The sequence below is a fragment of the Bison bison genome, unplaced genomic scaffold, assembly GCF_000754665.1.
Source record: "Bison bison bison isolate TAMUID 2011002044 unplaced genomic scaffold, Bison_UMD1.0 scf7180017861046, whole genome shotgun sequence".
NCBI classification, from domain to species: Eukaryota; Metazoa; Chordata; class Mammalia; order Artiodactyla; family Bovidae; genus Bison; species Bison bison.
Window position 1 is genome coordinate 827,570 of NW_011491618.1, and position 25,202 is coordinate 852,771.

At 36.8% G+C, this 25,202-nt stretch overlaps 1 protein-coding gene across 1 annotated transcript in view; it reads left to right on the forward strand.

Annotated features, from left to right (window-relative positions):
* NSF (N-ethylmaleimide-sensitive factor) overlaps positions 1-25,202 on the forward strand; it is a 131,540-nt gene that overhangs the window by 67,193 nt on the left and 39,145 nt on the right. Inside the window, exons 9-13 of the mRNA XM_010832395.1 lie at positions 7,897-8,062; positions 9,079-9,153; positions 9,340-9,527; positions 16,641-16,736; positions 23,631-23,787. Of these exons, the coding sequence (XP_010830697.1) occupies positions 7,897-8,062; positions 9,079-9,153; positions 9,340-9,527; positions 16,641-16,736; positions 23,631-23,787 (682 nt within the window). The remainder of the gene's footprint in view (positions 1-7,896; positions 8,063-9,078; positions 9,154-9,339; positions 9,528-16,640; positions 16,737-23,630; positions 23,788-25,202) is intronic.

A 25,202-nucleotide genomic window follows, 5' to 3' on the forward strand; every position in this document is an offset into this window, starting at 1 on the left:
TGTAAGTTGATTTACAGATCATTTACAAACATAAAAATAAAGGGAAGCAAAGACTATTAAACTATTTAATAAGAGCTTAAATATAGAAAACTAAATTTTTATCCCATATTTTCTTGATTTTGGAGACATCTATTGACTGATCAATAGGTACTAATATATATCCAAAATGGGCAGGACCCTCTGAATGTAACTGTTCATCAGTTGTCATGCATGAACTTGTACACTGATTGTAAATTTCAAATGATATCCCTCATAGATTATAGTTTATCATTACTTCTGGTTCTTCTACTTGTGTCATCAAGACAATACTTGAAGAATTTTTTTTAATTTGGCTTATAATTTTTTTGAAAAGAGGATGGCCATCAGACACTATAATTGCAAAATATTTTTATTTTTAGGTTTGTATACAGCTTTTTAATGACCAGTCTAATTTTTTAATGTGTACATCATCTATTTCTTCTTGGTATTTTGTAATACCTGCCTTCAGCATCTGTTGTCTTATTCATCCTTGAGTTTGAGACAGTTTATTAGGATACCATCATCTAAAGGTACATAGTCAGATTTACTCAGATGATCCATTTCATCATCTTTCTTAGCATCTCAGGTGCTGCTATCTCACTCTTGGTATTCATCTAGATTTATCCAATAGCAGAATGTTTTCCTCTGTTGATTTTCTTTTCTTTGCCGTTACAGCCATAGAACAAAAAAATCTGAACTGTGTTCAGTTAAAGCTAAAATCATGCAACAAAGATAGTGGATGGTGTCTAGACTTCTTTTATACCTTTATGAAAGCAGATATAATACTTTGGGCCACACAGTAAAAATGCTGAAAATTGATGTTATCTGATATTTATTTCACTATTGCATCATCCTTCAGAGAAATACCTCATTCTTTCATTTTTTTATTATTTTAATCTTTCTTTAGCATAATTAGGACTAATTGATGAGTAATGATGACATAATTTCTAGAGTGTTGAAATAGCATAATATATCTTGTTGCTAAGTCACTTCAGTCGTGTCTGACTCTGTGTGACCCCATAGACGGCAGCCCACTAGGTTCCTCTGTCCCTGGGATCCTCCAGGCAAGAACACTGGAGTGGGTTGCCATTTCCTTCTCCAAAGCATGAAAGTGAAAAGTGAAAGTAAAGTCGCTCAGTCATGCCCGACTCCTAGCGACCCCATGGACTGCAGCCTACCAGGCTCCTCTGTCCATGGGATTTTCCAGGCAAGAGTACTGAAGTGGGTTGCCACCGCCTTCTCCGTGATATATCTTAGATTTATAAAAAAGATCCAATGGATCCATACAATAATTGCAAGATAGAATGAATTTTATTTTATTTTATTTTGACTGTGCTGCATAGCTTGTGGGATCCTAGTTTGCCTATCCAGGGATCTCACCTGGGCCCAGTGAGTGCAGAGTCCCAATCGCTGGACCACCAGGGAGTTCCCAGAATGAGTTTTGTTCTATTTTTTAAAAAACATGATTTCTGAAACTTCTCTGGTGGTCCAGTGGTTAAGACTCTGCACTTCCAGAGCATGGGGTACAAGTTCAATAACTGGTTGGAGAACTAAGATTCTACATGCCATGGGGCATAGCCAAAAAATAAATAAATAAATTTCCCCCCTTTTTGTTCCTGTAGCAGACTTCTAGGGGAAAAAAACATGCGATATCAATTTTTATAAATACTAATACTGCTTAACAAAGAAAATTAAAAATAAAAATTGTGTTTCTAATGGACTCTAATGGTATACTGAGGATTAAACATCAGGTGCAGGTGAGAAGCATTTTATAAGATCTGTTGTGATAGTTTCTACATAACCGCGTAGGTATCATTGTTGCTGATTTGAAACTTGCAGACAGTTTAAATATGACACTTAATAATAAAACTGAGTTGGCAAAGAATTTCTAGGCAGGTATTAATCATAGCTAGGTTTTTCTGATATACTTTTCTCAATTCTTACACCCAGGAACGGCTTGGTGTATTCAGCTAATGACCCCATGGAGAGTATATATGTGTTACATAATAAAGAAAAGCATCACCTCTGTGATTCTGGATGGACCAGGCTGACAAAGACGAACACTTGCATATAGGTCAAACTAGCTAAATATAGAACAGCCATTTTCCAAGGCTGTTGCCAGGGGCTCAATGGCATCAGCTGTTTCTGTGGGGGAAGACTTTGCAGATAAGAACAGAGCTAGAAGTCAGTGAATTGAAGAGGATTGCATTATGGAACTTTAAACTTTTTGGTAAAGGGTTTATTGATGATTCAACTATATTAATCTGTGAACATTAATCTTGACATCTTCCTTACCCAATTCCTAATTTATTACAATAAGAACTTGCCTTTATTTAAATAACGCACCTGTAGAAATTGATGTTATTGTACTCCCTAGGTTGGGGGAAGGGATCTGATGACAAGTCTCAAGATTAGCAAGGTTCTGAAAAGGTCAGAATTGTACTGAATTATGTTTAGGGAAGATTGCTCCTGTGATCATTAAATCAAGCACAGTGTTCTTATTGTCTCTGGCTTCCCTTCCATACAGATGATTTTTGAGGTTGGACTGAGAAGGAAGTCATGATTCCAGTGGTAACATAAGGCACATTGACAGCAAAATTCATACATTATAACAGCTTTTTGTTTTATGCTGTATTGACAGACAACCTTGAATAAAGGTGTCTTTAAAAAAAATAGCATAAAATCTCATAGCTTTTCAGTCACAGATAGGAGTGTCCTTGTCTTTTATTGAAGACAACAAGAATTAATACTGTACTGTCTAGAATTTTTTGGCAAAGCTAAGACTGTAGTTTCAATTCTTCATTCTCTATCTTCTCTACAGATAGAAAGGTGAATAGATTTTGGTGTTGAAGTTTTTTTAAGCAACAAGCTATCATTTATCTTTAGATAACTGTTCAATAAATAAGGCAATAACTGAGAAATTAAGTTATTTTTTCAGACTTTAGTTTTAAAACATTGTGGAAGGAGAACAATTTGTAAGTTATATTCCGGAAAAAAAATATAATGAAGCTTAGTTAAATTTTGAAAACCTTGATGAACACATGACTGTCATCTTGCATAAGAATGCATTAAAGAATGAACAGTATTCCAAATAATAATAGAATGTGTGATAAGATGTTATATTTTTTATTATGAAGTAAAACTAACTTTTCTGAATTTTATGAATTTTGACGTGTCCCCTTTTATGAATTTTGACGTGTATAGTTTCATGTAATCACCAAAATCTAGATGCAGAACATGTACATCACCTCGCAGGATTCACCTGTGCTGTCCCTTTGCTAATAACTCTTGGTAACTACTAATCGGTTGTCTATCCCTATACTTTTGTTTTTTCGAGTGTCATATAAATGGGACCATAGTATGTAACCTTCTGAGAATGGCTTCTTTCACTCAGCATATTGCCTTTGAGCTTTCATCTTAGTTGTCACATGTATCAAACATCCCTTTATACTCTTGAGTAATATTCCATCATGTGGATGTACCATAGTTTGTTTATCCACTCACCTGCTAGAGGGCATTTGGGTTGATTCTAGTTTGGGACAGTTACGAGCAGAGCTGTTGTAAACCCAGGAGTGGACTTGCTTGATCATACTATGTTTTATCTGGTTTTTATTTTTTTTAAGTATATATTCAGGTGTGTTTTAGATCCTTTCCAATTTCCTTCAGGTCATTTTTAGAACCATTTTTCTTCCTCCTTCTGATACAGCATTTCATCTTTCATCTTTGTCATGTTTTCCTGATCCTGTTTTCTTTGGGTTGACTTTACTGGAATCATCTTCTGGTACTGTAGCCCAGAATCTGTCTGGCTTTTATATTCCTCCAGCTTAATTATATGATTCATCTCCTTACAGAATCTCATTTGCTGCTATACTCTGCCATTTGTAGGTGACTTTCACATCTATCTTTCTATCCTCTTTTGTTCAGTTTATATCTTGTTATCTGGAAGACATTTCTAACTAGATGTCCTGTTAACACTTCAGTCTTCTCATGGTAGAAACTTAAAAAAGAATTTTTTTCCCTTCCATCTTTTCCCTTCTGAAGCTTTCTTATCATAATCACAGGTAATTGATTAACGATTGCTGTTACTTCCCCTTTCCTCTTGCAGGCAGTAACCAAACCTAAGACTTTTGTTTTTCAGTCATCACTACTCCTGTCACCAAAAGTCTCTTAAAGAGTGTGTTCACTTCATTTACGTTCCAGTGTTTCTCGCTGACCTTCCAACTGCGTGTTTCTCCTTTTCCATCCTAAAGTCAGGATTAAAATCATCTTGTATAAAGAGCATTCTGCTTTTGCAGTTGTGTGTGTGTGTGTGTGCGCGCGCGCGCGTGTGTGTGTGTGTGTGTGTTTGATCTTCTCTGCTTCATCAGAAAGGCCTGTTTCTGGATTTTAGTCCCTCTTGTGACAGTACTGTAATTATTGTTTCTCATGTTAGGTAAATTTTATTATCCCCTTTATAGGGCCTGGATTTCCCCCTTAGCCTTCTGCTCAAGTGGCCCTGCATGCATCTGAATTCTTATCTGTTAGTTCCTCTCTTTCTCCTTCTATTTGCCTTTGCTCAGGAATAATTTCTCATACCCCACAAGAAGAATACCTGTTGTGTAGGAGGGCACAAAGTTATGCTTGTAGATAATATGATTGTCTACATAGAACATTAAAAAAAATCAACTAAAAAAAGCATAAATAAGAGTAAAGTGTCAGATATAAAATAAATACAAAAAATTATTATCATTTCTACATATATACTGTTTCTGAAATATAATGTGAAAAGCCCATTTCATGATTGTAACCAAAAACCATAAATAGGAATCTTCAAGAAGAAATTTATATGACAAAAAGTACAAAACTTTATTGGGAGACATAAAAGCCTTAAATAGTTGGAGAGATATATTTAGAACTGAATAAACATGTCAGTACTTCCTAAACTAATTTAGAGATTAAATCCAATTTCAGTCAAAACTTGGCTTTTTGTTTGTTTTTAGTTGGAGAACGTATTTTTACTCTAGTAGAAGGATTCTAATAATCATGGGGCAGCAAACATGGTTGAAAGTAACCAAGACAGTTATAATAAAGAAGAAAAAGGTATGGAGAGAAAGAGTTTGCCCCAGCTGCTACTGTCCATAGTATAGGCTGAAAATACCTATCATATGTAAAAATATAAAGCCTGATAGAAATAGTGTCTTGATGAAGAAAGGATTATTGAGTCAACAATTTTGGATCAGCTAAATATTTGAAGAATTACTTGGATTCTTGTGTGTGTGTGCTCAGTCACTAAGTCGTGTGCAACTCCTGTGACTCCATGGACTGTAGCCCTCCAGGCCCTGCTGTCCATGGGATTTTCCAAGCGAGAATATTGGAGTGGGTTGTCATGTCCTTCTCCAGGGAATCTTCCCAACCAAGGGATCGAACCTGCATCTCTTGCATTGGTGGGCAGATTCTTTACCACTGAACCACCTGGTTTGTATCATATATAAAAATTAAACTTCAGATAGATTAAAGAATTATACATAAAGTAAAAATTTACAAGAGAATAAAATGTAGGTGACTACCAGTGTCTGTAATAGGGGAAGATTTTAAAGATAAAAGTAACAGAAAACATCATAAAAATAAAAATTGATAATGTTGGCTGCTTAAATAGTAAAAATACATTTTTAAAAACCCTTTCATTTATCAAAAATATACCATGAGTGAAAGTCGTTCAGTCGTGTCCAAGTCTTTGCTACCCCATGGACTATACAGTCTATGGAATTCTCTAGGCCAGAATAGTGGAGTGGGCGGTCTTTCCCTTCTCCAGGGGATCTTCCTAACCCAGGAATCAAACCAGTCTCCTGCATTGCAGGTGGATTCTTTACCAACTGAGCTATCAGGGAAGCCAAAATATACCATAAGTAAAATTAAAAGCCAAATGGCAAACTGGGATAAAATATGTATAACAAATACAATAATACCCTTAAATGTATAAAGAATTTTTATATATTGATAAAAATTATTAAATCCCAACAGAAAAATGTGCAGAGGACATGAACGAGTAATAAGAGAAAAGTTGACAATGGTAAAAAATATATATATATATGATTTTAAAAAGTACCAACCCCATCAGTAATTAGACAAGTGCCAATTAAAAATGATTGAAAAATACCATTATTCATCTGTCAGTTTGGGAACTACTTTTTACTTGTGGGGATATATCAAGATAGGCAGTGTTATATACTGTGGTAGGATTATTATAAAATGATAAAACCTATCTAGAAAAGATTTGAAAGCCTATTTCAAGAGCATTAAAATACTCAACACACCTTTTAACAATTTGCCTTCATGAAGTATTGTCAAAGATTTCAATATAAAAATGTTCATTGCAACAGCTTTTATAATGCAAAAAACTTAGAAATTACTAAGTCTGTGACAATAAAGAATTAATGTGGAATAGAGAAATTATGAAACCAGTCATACGATGAAATATAGGGGCATTAAAAATTGTATAGTTGTATACATTGTAATATAAAAATTATAATGTATACTTATAGGCATGGGAAAGAGCTTAAAATACTGATACCTGAACTGAAAAAAGGAATGCAAACTTTGAAGTAGTACCAAATTAATATCAGTTATTTCTTGCTAGTTGATTTTGGATGATTGTGATTTCTTTACATTTTTTGGTATTTTTCCAAGTTTTTATAGTGATCATGTATTTTGCAGTTAGAACCAAACATAATAAATTTAGATTTTTAAAGAAGAAACAGTTAATGTTCAAGCAAATGAAAGATGTAATGAGTTTCCAATTTTTTAATTAAGATAAATTAAAAACAAATCTAAAGAATGTTAACAGCATTTATCTTTAAGTGATATATTGATAATTTATTTTTAACTTATTTCTATTTGTTTTATAACTTTTGCTTAGTTAACATCTAATACTTTCATAATCAAAATTTTGTCTATTAAAAAAAATGATATCCTTGCTCGAGGTTTAGTGAATACCAGTCATATTTAATTTTGAATCTCATGGCCATCATTGATTTTCTCCATGTGTTGTTATATTTAGGTTATGTTTATTTTCACCTGTTTGTTTTACTAATTCCTAATGGTTTTAAAAAAAAGTCTCTACAGTGCACTTCTGCCTTTGGTTCCTGACAAGAGACTTAATTACTTAAATATAAATTGCTAGAAGGTTCGTGATAACTTAACCTAATCACTGTTGGCATTTAAAAGTATCTGCATCTATTAGAAGTTCAAAATATATAAACCGATTTCTTTTTCATCATGACTCTATATCCAACAAAATAAAACAAATCACGATGTAGAGGAAACAGCACCTGCTTGACTGTGTTCTTTTGATAAATTATGTCGCTTTTCTCACTTCACTGTTCCAGAAGAAGCAATCTCTTTTCATGTGATATAACTGGGTATGAATCAAGTTCAGTACCTTCTCCCGTTTGTCCAATTTCCAGTCCACCTCTGAGTGGAGTTCCTCTTTAGCTATATACTATGATAAACATTAAGCCTACTGCTTTGGGGGCTATCCTCTCACCAAAACTCAGGGAAAGTGGGAATGAGTTGAAATTCATGGAATTAAGAAATGTTTGAGAGTTCTTTCAAAGAATGAGGTAAGAAATGTGTGTGAATGAATAGGTATGATGGATATTCACTTATATCAGTATATAGTGTATGTTTTCATTTTATTTCTGTTAAATATGAGGTCTGGAATGCCTTTTCATTTTGCAGAATTCTTAGACTGCAGTTCCACCTTTGAGAGGGCAGCAGCCATGATTATACTTGCTATATTTAATAGTCAAATGGAGTGAAAGCTTTGTTTTGCTTTCTTGATTGCCTTGTTTAATAATATATTCAAATTATGACCTTTAATGTAATTTCTTCCCTTACTAGCTTGGTGCTAACAGTGGTTTGCACATCATCATCTTTGATGAAATTGATGCCATCTGCAAGCAGAGGGGGAGCATGGCTGGTAGCACAGGGGTTCATGACACCGTTGTCAACCAGCTGCTGTCCAAAATTGATGGCGTAGAGCAACTGAACAACATCTTAGTCATTGGTATGTTTGCTTGATTAAAAAAATAAAGTACTGTGATTTCAAAAATATTAGATACACAGGTTCTAAATTCAGATTTGTGTAGCTTGTAATTTTATATGTAATTTTTGAGTGTAATTTTTATATGTAATTACATATAAAATTTACCTGCAATTTTATACAAACATTTTGGCCAGTGTTGCCAAATTAGAATCAAGTGATATTGAAGAATTTCATTGTTTTAATGTCTAGCCACAATAAACAAACTCTGGGCAAACTCTAGGCAAAGTTGGGCAAACTCTGGGAGATAGTGAGGGACAGAGAAGCCTGGCATGATGCAGTACATGGGGTCATAAAGAGTCAGACGCAGCTTAGCGACCGAACAATAACAACAAGTCACAAGAAGACAAATGAAAGATGAGTTCTAGTGACTCATGGCTTTAAACTTGTAGTTAACAGATGAAAAAGGCAGCACTGTGTAAGTGGTGGCTTTCACATTGGTTTCTGTGGGCCTCCAAGGGTCCTCAGAGGTTCTTCAGGTTCTGTGCAGGCCAGGGCAGATCGTGCATCCCTATTATAACTTACTTTTAACTGCTTATGTACTGAAGTTCTTCTTAAGTTGACTTTGAAAAAAAACACAAATTATGCTATTTATGTAGGTTGAACACCTTTCGCCTACAAAAAAGGGAAGGGATCTTGAGGTCAGATAGATGTTCACATTGCCCCTCTCTCACTTTGACAGCTTACCTACGCCGTTTGAACCTAAAGTTTTCTTTTTAAATATTTGATGCTTTCATTACATTTATATTCCACTGGTGTGTACAGTAGTGAAATACTAAGGCAAAGTCCCCAGATATATTTCTTAGGTTAAGAACAAATGGTATTTTTGAAAATCATTGCTTTTCTATTTGACTTTTTAAAAATTGTCCTCTTAGCTTGTCAGGGAAATTCTTGCAACTATTCTTGCATATGCTAAAAGGGCATTTTATCTTATTTTTGAATTCTGATCATTTGTGTATTGTTTTAACACCTGTGCTCAGGAATGACCAACAGACCAGATCTGATCGATGAGGCTCTCCTTCGACCTGGAAGACTGGAAGTTAAAATGGAGATAGGTAAATAGCTCTGTCACTGATTGGGGTAGGGGTTTGTAATTAGAGTTCATTAGCAGGAGCAAAATCATATACCTTAATATTTGTTAGAAAACTTGTGTATCATGAAAAGCAGATATTTATATACTTGAGTGGCTATAAGAAAAGCATTAGGATTATAATTATCTATTTTATTTCCAATGTTATCAGGCTTACCAGATGAGAAAGGCCGATTACAGATCCTTCACATCCACACAGCAAGGATGAGAGGGCATCAGTTACTCTCTGCTGACGTAGACATTAAAGAACTGGCCGTAGAGACCAAGAACTTCAGCGGCGCTGAACTGGAGGGTCTGGTGCGAGCAGCACAGTCCACTGCTATGAATAGACACATAAAGGTCAGTAAATCAACTGCCAGATTAGGAGTCTACAGCCCTGTAAGTCCTGTGCTAGTATTCTTCCTCTTCTTTCAAGCATTCCAAGGGCCAGACTAATACTGACTGACTTTTGATGGAGAACAGACATGATGAAAGGTATTAATTAATTGTCAACTGCTACGTCTTCAGAGTAGTTGGAAAAAAGATAATGGTAGCACCTGCCCTGTGGAAACTACTGACCCATTTAACTTAGGTTGCCCCCATTTGATGCAGATATGTGAAGATGGTGATTCTGAAGAATTGTTTAAAAACTTGTGCTGTGTTGACTTGTAACATGTCATAGGAAGTTGGATGTCCTGCATGCTAGAATTATATTAAATACCTGCTTGCTGTTTTCAAAGTATTAAGCTGGAGACACAAAGGTAATGAAACACAGCCTCTTCCCACAAAGAATAGACAGGGAAATGGATGTGTTTGCAAATTAATACAATAATGTTATTGATGCTTTAGGAGAAATACATACAAAGGATACTTTTATTTTGGTAAATAAAGCTTGATAAAGTGCATTTAATCCTTTGTCATCCCTTCTCTTCAGGTTTTACTTACCCCTGTAGTTTGATGACTCCCAGATTTGTGTCTCATCTTTTGAAAGTGTATTTCTCCCACTTTCAGTTTTATACCTGGATGTTTTATCAGGTCTCAGATTTAATATTCCAAAACCAAATTCACTTTTTTTTTTTTTTTTACTACTTTCCTTCCTGCTCCTACTTCCCTATTTATCCCAATTTCCTAGGCTTAAAAATCCAAGATTATCTTTGATTTCTACCAGTCTACTGCATCCTCTTCCTGACCCAGGGATCGAACCCAGGTCTCCTGCATTGCAGGCAGACACTTTAACCTCTGAGCCACCAGGGAAGCCCCTACTGTGTCCTGCCTCAAGTTATTTGCCAGATTTTGTCTGTTCTATCTTGACAGTATCTTTCAGATCTCATTGCACCACTGATCTTCTGTTTGATTAATCTTCCTGTTTCATAGCATTCTCTTCAGAACCTTTCAGCAACTAACCATGATCTACAGAACAAAGAACAGATGTCTTAGCCTGGTCTTTAAGGTCCTTTTAGACATGACCTTAAATTGGCCCTTCTTGATGTGTTCTCAGTTATTCTTCATACACTTCAGCCAAGCTGAAATATTTACCAGTCATCATATAGTAATGTATTTTACTACTTCTCTGATGTTGCTTTTTTTTTTTTTATGCTTTACTGAGAATCTTTACCCTCTATGTTGCTTATCTTTTCTTTCGTTCTTTTTTGGCTGTGCCACAAAGCATATGGAATCTTAGTTCCCTGACCAGAAATCGAACCCACACCCCCTGCATTGGAAGCACAGAGTCTTAACCACTGGACAGCCAGGAAGTCCCTACTTATCTTTTTGATACCTGACTCATGTACCACCACTTTCTTCAAAAAATTTTCATGCCTGACTCATGTACCACCACTTTCTTCAAAAAAATTTTTTTCTCCCTTTCAAGAATGATGTGTTCTCTTCCTTCTTGAACTAGTAATGTATCAGGAATTCCCTGGTGGTCCAGTGATTAGGACTTGGTGCTTTTACTGTCATGGCCCAGGTTCAGTCCCTGGTTGGAGAGCTGAGATCCAATAAGCCCCATGGCATGGCCGAAAAAAAAAAAAAAAGAAATATTAATAGTAATGTATCATTTATGATACCTTTTGGTGACTTTCAGTCAATGGATTTATTTAGCCTACTGTATGCCAGACACTATGCTAAGGGTTACTGCTCCCATTTCCTCCCTTGAGCAGCTCACAGTCTAATCCTCCACATACAGTAATAGAAAGTACATTCAAGGTAAGAAAGCGAAAAGGTGTCAGGTGCGGTCAGCTTATCAAGTGAGAGGAGCTTTCACAGAGGAATTTCTGGGTGAACGTGTTTCCTGGTGGGGCAGGCATTTTAGGCAGAAAGAACAACATGTGCAAAGGAACAGAGACACAATAGCATGGTGTGTTAAGGATAATTCAGTATTGCTTCAGCATAAAAGGTAGGGAAGGGGAGGTAGAGATGTGGTGGGGGATAAGTCGGGAGGCTAAAGCTGGGGATGGAACACAAAGAGCCTTTTATATTGTGCTCAGAAGTATGGACGCCTTTTCTATGAGTAGTGCTAAGTCACTGAAGAGTTGTAAGAATAGCAGTGGCATAGTGTTAAAACATAAGCTCACTCTGGCAGCTGTGTTGAGTGGAGTATTTAGGGGAGTGAAGTTGGCGACATGAGACAAGAGAGGGGAAATTGTGTAACAGTTCACTCAGGAAATAATAAAAGCCTAACAGTCGGGTTGAGTATGTTTTGTTTGGGTATACCCTAGCAATGGTTTTAAACCAAGGGTCGGTAAACTATGGTCCACGGGCCATATCCAGCCAACTGTCAGTTTTTAGAAATAGAGTTTTTGGGAACACAGACCCACCTGTTCATTTATGTGTTTTCTGTAGCTGCTTTCATGTTGCAGTGGCAGAATTAAGTATCTGCAACAGAAACTGCGTGGCCCACAGAGCCTAAAATATTTACTGTCTAGCCCTTCATGAAAAAAGGTTGTCGACCCTTGTTTTAGACTTGAAGTCCTTATCTTACTCATTTCTGAATCTCTCACAGTATCTAGGTCTTGATACTGAGAATAGGGTAGCTGCTTAGTAAATATTTTTTAAATTAGTAAATATGCATTCTGAATCAAACTCTATCCATAAATCATAATTAATTCCCTTGCATAACATAATTGACTTTGTTCTCTCCTAAGAATGCCATAATGCAAGGGTCCCCAACCCCCTGGGCCAGGGACTGGTACTAGTTCATGGTCCATTAGGAACTGGACCACAGAGCAGGAGGTGGTCAAGGGAGCAAAGCTTCATCTGTCATTCCCTGTTGCTTACAGTACCACCTGAACCCTCTCCCATTTGTGGAAAAATTGTCCTCTACAAAAGCAGTCCCTGGTGCCAAAAAGGTTGGGGATGACTGCCGTAATGGAAGAGGCCACTTTAGACAAGGTGTTACACGTGTTTAAAATACTGGAGACCCACCCTGTGGCGAGGAGGATAGTGGTACTACTGCTTTAAAAAACAAAACAAAAGACCCCGAGAATGCAAGACTAGATAGTGCTGGAGCCTTTATAGGTGGATCTACTCATTTCATTCATCCATTCTTCCTCCTTGCTGTAAGAAATGTCTTAGGAAAAGTGATAAAGTGACGGTGACTTCAAGAGAAATTATATAAATGTTGTGGAAACTGCTCCCTGCTGTACTGATCTTTCACCTCAGTTCACCATCAGTGCTTCTTGATACTGTAATCCACAATTACTAGTTTATTAGTTATCAGATTTTTCATATGCATTAGCTACTGGATTTTTATCTTATTTAGTCATTTGTCATTTTTATCACAATAGCCTTATCCCCAAATGTCTCTAAAGCCGTTCTTAAGAAACGTGCTTTCTTCCAGCATGTATTGGATTTATTTACACACAAGGCAATGAGGAATGGTGGGATGGTGACAGGTTTTGTAGTCAGAAGGTGTGGTTATGTGTTACAGTTCTTTCTACATTTTTGTTTCTGATTTGTCAAGAGGAAATAACTATTTCATCAAGTTTTTGTGAAAATAAAATCAAATACTGTTTGTGAAAGTGCCCTACAGACTATATAAATGTTTGTTGTTATTTCCATTTTTGTTATTATGGCTACTTTGAGAATATATAATATATATCCTTTTCCATATCTGAGTTTTTAAAAATTTTTGTTAACTATTTGTAGTTATAATATTTCTAATTTAAAGCTAAAATGTTTAACCACCACTGTACAGAATGTATTATCCTTTAGATTTGCAAGTAAGAAGTAGTACAAATAGTGGACATTATTTCCCTCACTTTTTCCATGTGGATAAATTATCTTTAAACTTAAGTGATGCATATAGCCTTGTGACCAACACTTTTTGTACCAAACAGCTTTTGATTATTTTGAGTATCTGTGGAATATCCAATGCAAAGGACTTCATAGGTACTTCAGGAAAGGGAGAGATGTGTAAGACACTAAGCTCAGAAAAGAAAGCGTACTATTTGCTCTCTTTTCTGCATTTAAAAAAAAAACTGCACTGCCCAGGTCTTTAAACATTGTTTTCCCAGCTGGACTCTTCCTCACTTGAACAAAAAGCACACAGTTTTAGTATTCTCATTGCTGTATAAATTCAGAGCTTTATTAGTAGTAATTGATGAATAGGTATTTAATTTGAAACTTAATGACTTACAGTTGGTGTAGAACTTACGCACAACATTCCTCTGTTTATTATGACGTTCTTCCTTTGTATTATAAAAAGCCATTGAGAATTTCCTGGCGATCCAGTTGGTTAGGACTCAGCGCTTTCACTGCCAGGGCCTGGGTTCAGTCCCTAGTTGGGGAACTAAGATCCTGTTAACTGCATGGCGTGGCCAAATGAATAAATAACTGAAGCCATTACTAGTGTTATATTGCTGCTTTTTCAAAATAATCAGACTTGACAAAGTCAGATGGAATAAACTAAACACGTCTTCCCTGTTAACCTGTTTTTTTCAGGTTTTCTGAAACAAGTGGAAGATCCAGTCACAAACTCCTGATGTTCATGTCATTTATACTTAGACCCATGTTTGTGGTCACCTAAAATTCATGTGACATCTGGTTGTTTTTAGCTGAAAGGAATTTCTGCTTCAGGTAGAGAAGATTCATAACCCAAATTTCTTCTGTGCTGATCTGTTATAAGGAAATAAATTCAGGACGCACGTGCACCTTATAAAGGAATCAAAACTGATTTATGTTTATAGAATTTCAATAAAATTATTTTTTATTTTCTGTAGAATTTTGATTAAGGTCATTCTACCCTTAATTTAAGAGGAATGATAAGAACTTTGAAAGGTCAGATTTAAAAGGTTATTAAATTTAAGGGTGACCACTGGATATTTGCTAGTGTTGAAATACAAGTTTATTAGTTTCTGCAGGTATAAGCTGAAAGATGTTGCCTCTTCTATATTGATTAGCTGTTATAAATAAAATTCAGAAAAAATTGATCTAATTCAGACAAGTGAGAAAAGTTTTGCTGAATGAATAAAAATTCAGAATTGTAGATTTTTAAAGTTTTTTAAATTTTTGAAAAAATAGTAAAAGTAAACCAAGACAAGTCCTTAAGAAACTTATTTTAATGAATAGGTAGAAAAAGTTTATAACTGTAATATTGCTTACGTACAATTAGGTAACTTATAAAATTCATGGAGGCCTGAAAACAGCCTGTTCTAAAATAACTGTCCCTCAACCATCTTAATTCACCTTAGTTCATTGAGTGAGTCCTTTCTTAATAGTAAAAATATGAGTTTCACACTTGTTGCAGTCCTAGAATCTCTTATTTTTCAGCAAATGCCAAAAGATAGACAAGATTTTCCTTTCATATTGCTATATGTTTCTGTCATTTGAATGCAGGTTCACTCTAAGAGGAAATCATAATAGTATTTCATAACACTGCTACGAAAACACTGGCCCATGCCTCCCTATGTACACACGAGAATCATTTTCTGGGTAATGATAATCAGGTAGATTTTTGAAGGCATGGTTACATTGTCTCCTAGTTTCTAGTGTTTATTTCTGTTCCTTTTATAGGTGAACTGTTTTTGTCTCTCAGAAAGGTTCTAGAAATTTCTCTTCACCTTTGATGCTCTGATAGCTTGCAGTAGTGTGTCTAGACAGGTGTAAGTCTCTTCCTGTTTACCCTGATTACTCATTGAAACCTTTAAACTGCAAAGGTACACCTTTCTTCAGCTAGGGAAATTTTTTTCTTCTTTTATTTTTTTTTTCTCTATCATTCTTTCTCTCCGCTCCTCCCTCTGAGACTAGGAATCTAATTGTCTTAGATTAGGAAGTTAAAACTTCCAAATTGATGTTCCCTGCTTTTGAACCTTTCTCTCTCACTTTCTGTGATTTCATGGGATTTGGGGCAGGAAGGGAGATAAATAAGTGTATTTTGTTTGCTGTCTTGTTCCAGTTTTCTGACAGTTCTTTTTATCCCATAAGGCTGAGATTTTATAAAATGTCATTTTATTTGTCTGAGCAGTCAGTTTCTAAGGGACATGACTCATATTTTATAATAATCTTTAGAAGGTTGATATTGCTTAACATAGTTTGGTTTTATAGTCAGATTTTTTGAAGATAGGTTTTTTAAAAAACAACAACAACAACAACAAAAACCCATAGTACCATTTTAAAAATTAGACTCACTTGCCTTGTGCTATTGGGAGTGAGCCCAGTCACATTAAAAAGTGTGTTGGTATCTCATTCACTCATCAGGTACAGGCAGCTCCAAGTGCTGATAAAGGCCTTGATGCTTCTCCAGACGTCTGTTCTGTGTAGGAGCTCCAGGTGCAAAGAGCAGAGTATTTGGAACTGGCACACAGAGTCATGAGCACAAAGTATGAGTAAAAACCAAAGTCGCAGGTCCTTGGTCTCCCAGGGTAATGGTTCACAAACCACTGAGCATCAGAACCACCTGTGCACTTTACAAAAATATATTTATATATTTTTATTCCTGTACCCTCTTCTGGACCTGTTAAGTCAAAATCCTACAGGTTTGAACTGGGCATCTGTGTGTGTGTGTGTGTGTGTGTGTGTGTGTATCATTCTGGTAGGCAGCCAAGGATGAGAACCACCTTCTTAGAGACCCCCCCCCCTTTATATTTTCTTCTCTTCGTGCCTCATTTTGGGGGAAAAAAATGGCTATCTAATGCTCTTCAGTATAGATATGTCATAATTCACTTAACTGGTACCCTCTCCATGGACTTCTAATGTACTTCCTGTCTTCTTATAGCTTCCTTATAGCTCTTAGAGATTGCTATAGTAGATCTCCTGGTGCATCCAACTTTGTGCACATTTGTGAGTATATTCATGGGATAAACACCTAGAAGTGGAACCGTTCGGGCAAAGGACGTATATATGTTTGTGAATTTGTTTTTTATGTTTTTTATTATGTGAAAATAGGCCTTTTAAATCCTCAGGTGTTATACTCTTAGGCTGAAAATATTCTTTAATCTTGGAAGTCCTTTACACTTTGTTTTCATTTCTCATTAGGCCAGTACTAAAGTGGAAGTGGACATGGAGAAAGCAGAGAGCCTGCAGGTGACAAGAGGGGACTTCCTTGCTTCTTTGGAAAATGATATCAAACCAGTAAGTACAAATATCAAGTGATGCGTAAGTCAAAAAAATAACAAATCAGGAGAAAAATAAGTGCTGTTTTACCCTGTATTTTGGAAGATTATATTGTGTAGTTTTTTTAAAAAACATAAAATCTCAATAGTGTAACTGTCCAGTGTAAGAAACATCTGTTCAGTAACTCTGTGCTGTTCTGTTGCTCAGTCGTGTCTGACTCTTTGCAACCGCATGGACCCATGGACTGTAGCCCGCCAGGTTACTCTGTCCATGGAGATTCTCCAGGCAAGAATACTGGAGTGGGTTGCCATGATCTCCTCCAGGGGACCTTCCCAACCCAGAGATCGAACCCAGGTCTCCCACATTGCAGGTGGATTCTTTACTGTCTGAGCCACCAGGGAAGCCAAGACTTACTGAAATATTTCCCATGATAGGGAGCTCACCATCCTATAAGTCAGGCCATTCAGTTTTGAGACTTTCTAACAGTTAGTTCTTAAATTGCTTTGAACTAGTTTTTCATTGGTTCTTTGTATGTCTGAAGCTACAGAAAACTAAATTCATCCTGATTCATCCATCCTTCATATATGGTTACTGACATTTAAAATTAACTCTCATCTCTTTTATACCTTTCCCCAACTTCTTCTAGGGCATTCCTTTCTCTTGCTCAACATCTCTAGTTCCTCTCACTATTCTCGGTTCTGAAACTTTTAATTATGCCCAGTGCTCTTTTTAAAAAAGGTCAATTTTCTTAAAATATACTTAAAACTCAACAGTCATAGTTGGAGTTATAGTCGGAGCATATATTATAAGGTACATTAACCTGTTTCTGTAAAACAACCACTCATATTTGAGTAACTATATTAGTACAAAAATAAATTGTAGAAAGGCCTCTTAAAAAGGTGTGTATGCTTTTCTCTTTCTTAAATGGACCTTGGGTGCACGGAATTGGATTCATCTTAATCTTTAATTGACGACATACAGTCATTAGTCTACAATGTATAAAATAAAATGTAGTATATATCAATTTTCTGAGACTTTCTGTTTTGTTACATATTTTATTATCAGGAGTCATCTGTATGATTTTCTGTGCTATATTTCATTTATTTTCATTGCCGAATAATATTCCATTGTGCGACTGCCATAGTTTGTCTATTTTCCTGTCAATGGACAGTTGGAATATTACCAGTTTTTTGTTATTTCAAACAGGTGCTGCTAAGGCATCCTTGAGTGAGTTTCTCCTAGACATATATTTAGGAATAAAATTTCTGGGTTATTGGAAATATGAATGTCTAACCTTGAACTAGGAATTTCAAAATGTTTTCCCAGTGGTCAAACCAATAAACACTTCCTCCAATAATGTAAAGAAAAGTGAAAGTTGCTCAGTCGTGTCTGACTCTTCGCAAGCCCATGAACTATACAGTCCATGGAATTCTCCAGGCAAGAATACTGGAGTGGGTAGCCATTCCCGTCTCCAGAGGATCTTCCCAACCCAAGGATCGAACTCAGGTCTCCTGCATTGCATGCCAGTTCTTTACCAGCTGAGCCACAAGGGAAGCCCCTGATAATGTAAAAGAGATCCTATTCTCTACATCCTGTACAGCAGTTGGTATTGTCAGACTGAATTTTTGCCATTCAGTTAGATATAAAAATTGGAGAAAGAAATGGCAACCCACTGCAGTACTCTTGCCTGGAAAATCCCATGGACGGAGGAGCTACATTCCATGGGGTCACAGAGTTGGACACAACTGAGCGACTTCACTTCCACTTTCACTATTCTTTCTAGATATAAAAATGGGATCTCATTTTTGTCTTAATTTGCATTTCACTGATTACCTGTGAATGAATTATTTCTTCATATGTTTGTCAGCCATATGAGAATCTTCTATGATATGCCGTTCATGTCTTTTGCCTATTTTTCTGTTGTTTGTTTTTATTTGATTTGTATAAATTCTTCATATATTCTTGACAACAGTTATTTGTTGCACTTATCTCCTTTAAAGACAGAAGTTAACTTGTTTTAGCCCTGTCTGCTTTTTTTTATGACTGTTGTGACTTTTAAATATAAAATACTTTCAGCAGTGGAAATGGTTTAATATTTTGCTGTTGTTATTCATAATAGTTACCAAAAATATTAGAGCCCTGCATAACCAAACTATCTTAAAATTTTTTAAAGCAAGTAATTTGGCTATAAGGAGGAGGCAATTATGACAACTTAGTTAAGTAAGCAGTAACTTACTTTTATTTATTCCAGGAGTCGGGGGGATAAAATGAAAAGTGAATGACAGGATAAGTAAGGATGACTATATATGTTATGTAATAGTTAAAGAGGGTCACTGTTTTCTGGTTCAGGTATCTTAACACTGCTATGAGGCTTGGGAGTATATATCTTGGGTAATTAAAGACAAAAACCAGCCAATATACATATTTTCTACAACAGCCTTCCAGTCAGTATTTATTAGGCTCTTCCCTTGTAACTTTTTATAGGGCCATTGAATTTACCATATCTGGAACAGGGAGTACTCAGGAATCAAAGCACTAGTGTATGAAAAGACCAAAGAGTAGTCTGAAAAGTGATTTGGTAGCAAGGTGATCGAGTGATGAGACCACTGTATACTGTTTAGAGACAATATTACAAAGGAGGACTTTCTATGAGGAGCATGTTCTAAAGAACTGTTAAGATTTTTCCATAATTGGGGAATGAAAAATTAACTTGAGGATTGTGATAATTTTTTTTAATTCAAAATTCTCAAGGTATATGACTTTTACATTACACTGGGTTTTATTTTCCTACTCATTTCTTCTCTTGCTAACCTTATGGAAGTGCTATTCAATTAAGTAAATAGCTACTAAAGTTTTAAACTGCTTTTGGCAGCTGGTTTGATGGGAGTTGCAATTTGAGATTAGAAGCTGAAAATGAAGAGGGATGTGATTTAAGCCCCAATATATAGTGCAAATAAAGTTATAATATATAGCAATCACTTACCTTTCCTTACCCTTCAGTCTTTCATTACCTCTGCTCATTTCTCCTGCTTGCTAAATCTTACATTTATACATACACTTACCTTGGTGAAATTGACTTATGTCCTCTACCACCAGACTCATGTGGACAAGATTGCCTCATTACCACTTCACACTTTTAAAAGTTTTTACTTTTATTTATTATTTTTTATTGGACTGTAATTCCTTTACAGGGTTGTGTTTCTGCTGTACAATGAGGTGAATCAGCTGTCAGTTCAGTTCAGTCGCTCAGTCATGTTCGACTCTATGTGACCCCATGGACGCAGCACGTCAAGGCCTCCCTGTCCATCATCAGCTCCCAGAGTTTACTCAAACTCATATCCATTGAGTTGGTGATGCTATCCAACCATCTCATCCTCTCTCATCCCCTTCTCCCCCTGCCTTCAATCTTTCCCAGTATCGGGGTCTTTTCAAAATGAGTCAGTTCTTCAGATGAGGTGGCCAAAGTATTGGAGTTTCAGCTTCAGCATCAGTTCTTCCAATGAACACCCAGGACTGATCTCCTTTAGGATAAACTGGTTGTATCTCCTTTCTGTCCAAGGGACTCTCGAGTCTTCTCCAACACCACAGTTCAAAAGCATCAGTTCTTCAGCACTCAGCTTGGTTTATAGTCCAACTCTCACATCTATACATGACTACTGGAAAACCATGGCTTTGACTAGACTGACCTTTGTTGGCAAAGTAATGTCTCTGCTTTTTAATGTGCTGTCTAGATTGGTCATAACTTTCCTTCCAAGGAGCAAGCATCTTTTAATTTCATGGCTGCAGTCACCATCTGCAGTGATTTTGGAGACCCCCAAAATAAAATCTGTCACTGTTTCCACTGTTTCCCCATCTGTTTTGCCATGAAGTGATAGAACCAGATGCCATGATCTTAGTTTTCTGAATGTTGAGCTTTAAGCCAACTTTTTCACTTTCCTCTTTCACTTTCATCAAGAGGCTCTGTAGTTCTTCTTTGCTTTCTGCCATTGAGGTTATTGATATTTCTCCTGGCAATCTTGATTCCAGCTTGTGCTTCATCCAGCCCAGCGTTTCTCATGATGTATTCTGCATAGAAGTTAAATAAGCAGGGTGACAATATACAGCCTTGACATACTCCTTTTCCTATTTGGAACTAGGCTGTTGTTCCATGTCCAGTTCTAACTGTTGCTTCCTGACCTGCATACAGACTTCCTGCAAGAGGCAGGTCAGGTGGTCTGGTATTCCTAACTCTTGAAGAATTTTCCAGTTTGTTGTGATCCACACAGTCAAAGGCTTTGGCATAGTCAATAAAGCAGAAATAGATGTTTTTCTGGAACTTTCTTGCTTTTTCATTGATCCAGTGGATGTTGGCCATTTGATCTCTGGTTCCTCTGCCTTTTCTAAAACCAGCTTGAACATCTGGAAGTTCACGGTTCATGTACTGATGAAGCCTGGCTTGGAGAATTTTGAACATTACTAGTGTGTGAGATGAGTGCAGTTGTGTGGTAGTTTGAGCATTCTTTGACATTGCCTTTCTTTGGGATTGGAATGAAAACTGACCTTCTCCAGCCCTGTGGCCACTGCTGAGTTTTCCAAATGTGCTGGCATATTGAGTGCAGCCCTTTCACAGAATTGTCTTTTAGGATTTGAAAGAGCTCAACTGGAATTCCATCACCTCCACTAGGTTTGTTCGTAGTGATGCTTCCTAAGGCCCACTTGACTTCACATTCCAAGATGTCTGGCTCTAGGTGTGTGATCACACCATTGGGATTATCTGGGTCATGAAGCTCTTTTTTGTACAGTTTTTCTGTGTATGCCACCTGTTCTTAATATCTTCTGCTTCTGTTAGGTCCATACCATTTCTGTCCTTTATCGTGCCCATCTTTGCATGAAGTGTTCCCACACTATCTCTAATTTTCTTGAGGAGATCTCTAGTCTTTCCCATTCTATTGTTTTCCTCTATTTCTTTGCACTGATCACTGAGGAAGGCTTTCGTATCTCTTCTTGCTATTCTTTGGAACTCTTCATTCAAATGGGTATATCTTTCCTTTTCTCCTTTGCCTTTCGCTTCCCTTCTTTTCACAGCTGTTTGTAAGGCCTCCTCAGACAACCATTTTGCCTTTTGGATTTCTTTTTCTTGGGAATAGTCTTGATCCCTGCCTCCTGTACAATGTCATGAACCTCCATCCGTAGTTCTTCAGGTACTCTGTCAGATCTAATCCCTTGAATCTATTTGTCACTTCACTGTATAATCGTAAGGGATTTGATTTAGGTCATACCTGAATGGTCTAGTGGTTTTCCCCACTTTCTTCAATTTAAGTCTGAATTTGGCAATAAGGAGTTCATGATCTGAGCCACAGTCAGCTCCCAGTCTTGTTTTTGCTGACTGTATCGAGCTTCTCCATCTTTGGCTGCAAAGAATATAATCAGTCTTATTTCGGTATTGACCATCTGGTGATGTCCATGTGTAGAGTCTTGTGTTGTTGGAAAAGGGTGTTTTCTGTGACCAGTGCGTTCTCTTGGCAAAACTCTATTAGTTTTTGCCCTGCTTCATTCTGTACTCCAAGGCCAAATTTGCCTGTTACTCCGTATATTTCTTGACTTCCTACTTTTGCATTCCAGTCCCCTATATTGAAAAGGACATCTTTTTTGGGTGTTAGTTCTAGAAGATCTTGTAGGTCTTCATAGGACTGTTCAGCTTCAGCTTCTTCAGCATTACTGGTCGGGGCATAGACTTGGATTACTGTGATCCTGAATGGTTTGCCATTGTGTCGTTTTTGAGATTGCATCCAAGTACTGCATTTTGGACTCTTTTGTGAACTGTAATGGCTACTCCATTTCTTCTGAGGGATTCTTGACCATTATATCTTGTAGATATAATGGTCGTCTGAGTTAAATTCACCCATTCCAGTCCATTTTAGTTCGCTGATTCCTAAAATGTTGACATTCACTCTTGCCATCTCCTGTTTGACCACTTCCAATTTGCCTTGATTCATGGACCTAACATTCCAGGTTCCTCTGCAATATTGCTCTTTATAGCATCAGACTTTGCTTCCATCACCAGTCATATCCACAACTGGGTGTTGTTTTTGCTTTGGCTCCGTCTCTTCAGTCTTTCTGGAGTTATGTCTCCACTGGTCTCCAGTAGCATATTGGGCACCTACCAACCTGAGGAGTTCATCTTTCAGTGTCCTATCTTTTTGCATTTTCATACTGTTCGTGGGATTCTCAAGGAAAGAACACTGAAATGGTTTGCCATTCCCATCTCCAGTGGACCACATTCTGTCAGAACTCTCCACCATGACCCATCTGTCTTGGGTGGCCCTACGTGGCATGGCTCATAGTTTCATCGAGTTAGACAAGAATCAGCTATATATTTACTTAAATCCCCTCCCTCTTGGACCTCCCTCACACCCACCCCTCCATCCCACCCATCTAGGTCATCACAGAGCCCCAGTACAATTTCATATTTCCATTTTAATCCCTGACACCTACAGTCGGTGTTAGGGTAGTATCTCTGTGTGCTGAGTCAACCATTTTCATTTTCTAAATCCATATTCTGCCTTTTTCCCTTTGTTCTTAACAGAAACAGCCCATGTCCTCCTTACAAAAACAAGCACGTTGGAACATACCCTATCTCAGAGATTGAGAGGGCTTGGGCTGTCATAGAATCTGAGCCTAGAATCTATTTCTTATTCCAAATCTATTTCTTATTCTAAAATTTATTTCTGTTTCCCCCTAATTGGGTAAAAAGTTGAGTGAGAAATTATAAAACAGTTTTGTTTTTGTTTTGCTTTTCAGGGTTTTTATATTAATATGAGATATTGTTACAGCACTAGCATGTAGGAATTATTACTCATCCTTTATGCCTTTAAATATTTAAGTCTTAATACTAATGCTGAAAATGCATTAAACTGTCCTTTTCCTTCATAGGCATTTGGCACAAACCAAGAGGATTATGCAAGTTACATTATGAATGGTATCATCAAATGGGGTGATCCAGTTACTCGAGTTCTAGAAGATGGGGAACTTCTGGTTCAACAGACTAAAAACAGTGACCGCACACCACTGGTCAGCGTCCTCTTGGAAGGTGAGAAAAAGTGATGAGATGGCATCAAAAGTTTTCTGTTTTTTTTTTTTAAAAGCACTTACACAAAACCGTTTAGCACATTCCAGAAAACTGAATTTTCAGTTCTAAACTTGTTCATGATCTGAAAATCGCAGTCCATTCTGTGTTCCAATATTGTGCACAAATTTAAATTTTCTTGGAGTAGAATGTTACTGATGATTGATAGCAACTCATTTTCTTATAGGACTGTATCTAAATTTCTGTGTTACTTAATAGACTCTTATGATACACATAGTACTCAAAAGAGTTAAATAAATATCCACTGAGTACTTACTATGTTTTAGGCGTTGAATTGGTTGTGGGAGACACAAAGACATTCACAGGGATCAGTTTGGTCGTGAAAAAGGGCTAACTACTGTGTTTGTGTGTAAGGGTATCTGAATGCAAGTCATCTTGCCCAGAAGTGGTCAAAGAAACTGTTCAGTGTAGACTTTGAAGGATCAGTGAGGATTTTACCAGGTAGACAAAAAAAGGAAGGACATTCTATTCTCCAGCTATTTTTTATGATTATTAGTAGAACAACAGAAAAGTTCAACGAGTCCACATGACAGTGGATCTAGCTCTTTCCAAAGGTCTGAGGGTGAGGGCTCCCTGAGAAACACATTAAGCCAAGACCTGAAGGGTGAGGAAAAACTGGTTGGGCAGAGTAACTGGAGACAGTGTTCTAAGCAGAGGGACCAGTATATGAAAAAGCCCAGGGTTGGAAGGAGACTGAAACAGAAAGGGAGACTGGCTAAAATGTGAGACTGAAGAAGTAGACAGGAGCCAGTTCGTGCAAAGCCTAGTAGACCACGTTAATGATTTAGACTCTTATCCGAGGGGCAATGGGGAGGCATTTGTAGGGTTTTTAGCACTGAAGTGACATGATCAGATTTGTATTTTCAAAACATCATGACCACTTTGTGATAGAGATTGGATTGGAGTGGTAAAAATATTAATATATGGGAAAGACCAGTGGTAAGAAGCAGTTGCAGTTGTCTTAATGAGAGCTGATTATGGTTTGAAGCTACATAGTAGTAGAGGAAATGGAGTCATGTAGACTATTTTGAGGAATATTTAGGAGGTAGAATAAAAGAGACTTTATAATAATTATTAAGTATTAAGCATAATGAAGCTAACATTCTTTGAACTCTTAACTGTTTGCCAGTCACTCTACTAGCACTTTACACATACCTTCTCATTTAAACCCCACTTCAGTCCTTCAAGGGTAGATGCTGCTGGGTCTGTATTTTGCAGATAAGGAAGCTGAAGCTTAGAAATAGTAGCTATATTGAATATGGAGAGAGGTATCAAACATGATCCCCAGGTTTCTGTTATTCAGGGCTGGTGAATGATGTTGTTTACTAAGAGTGGGAGCTCTAGTAGAGAAGTTCATT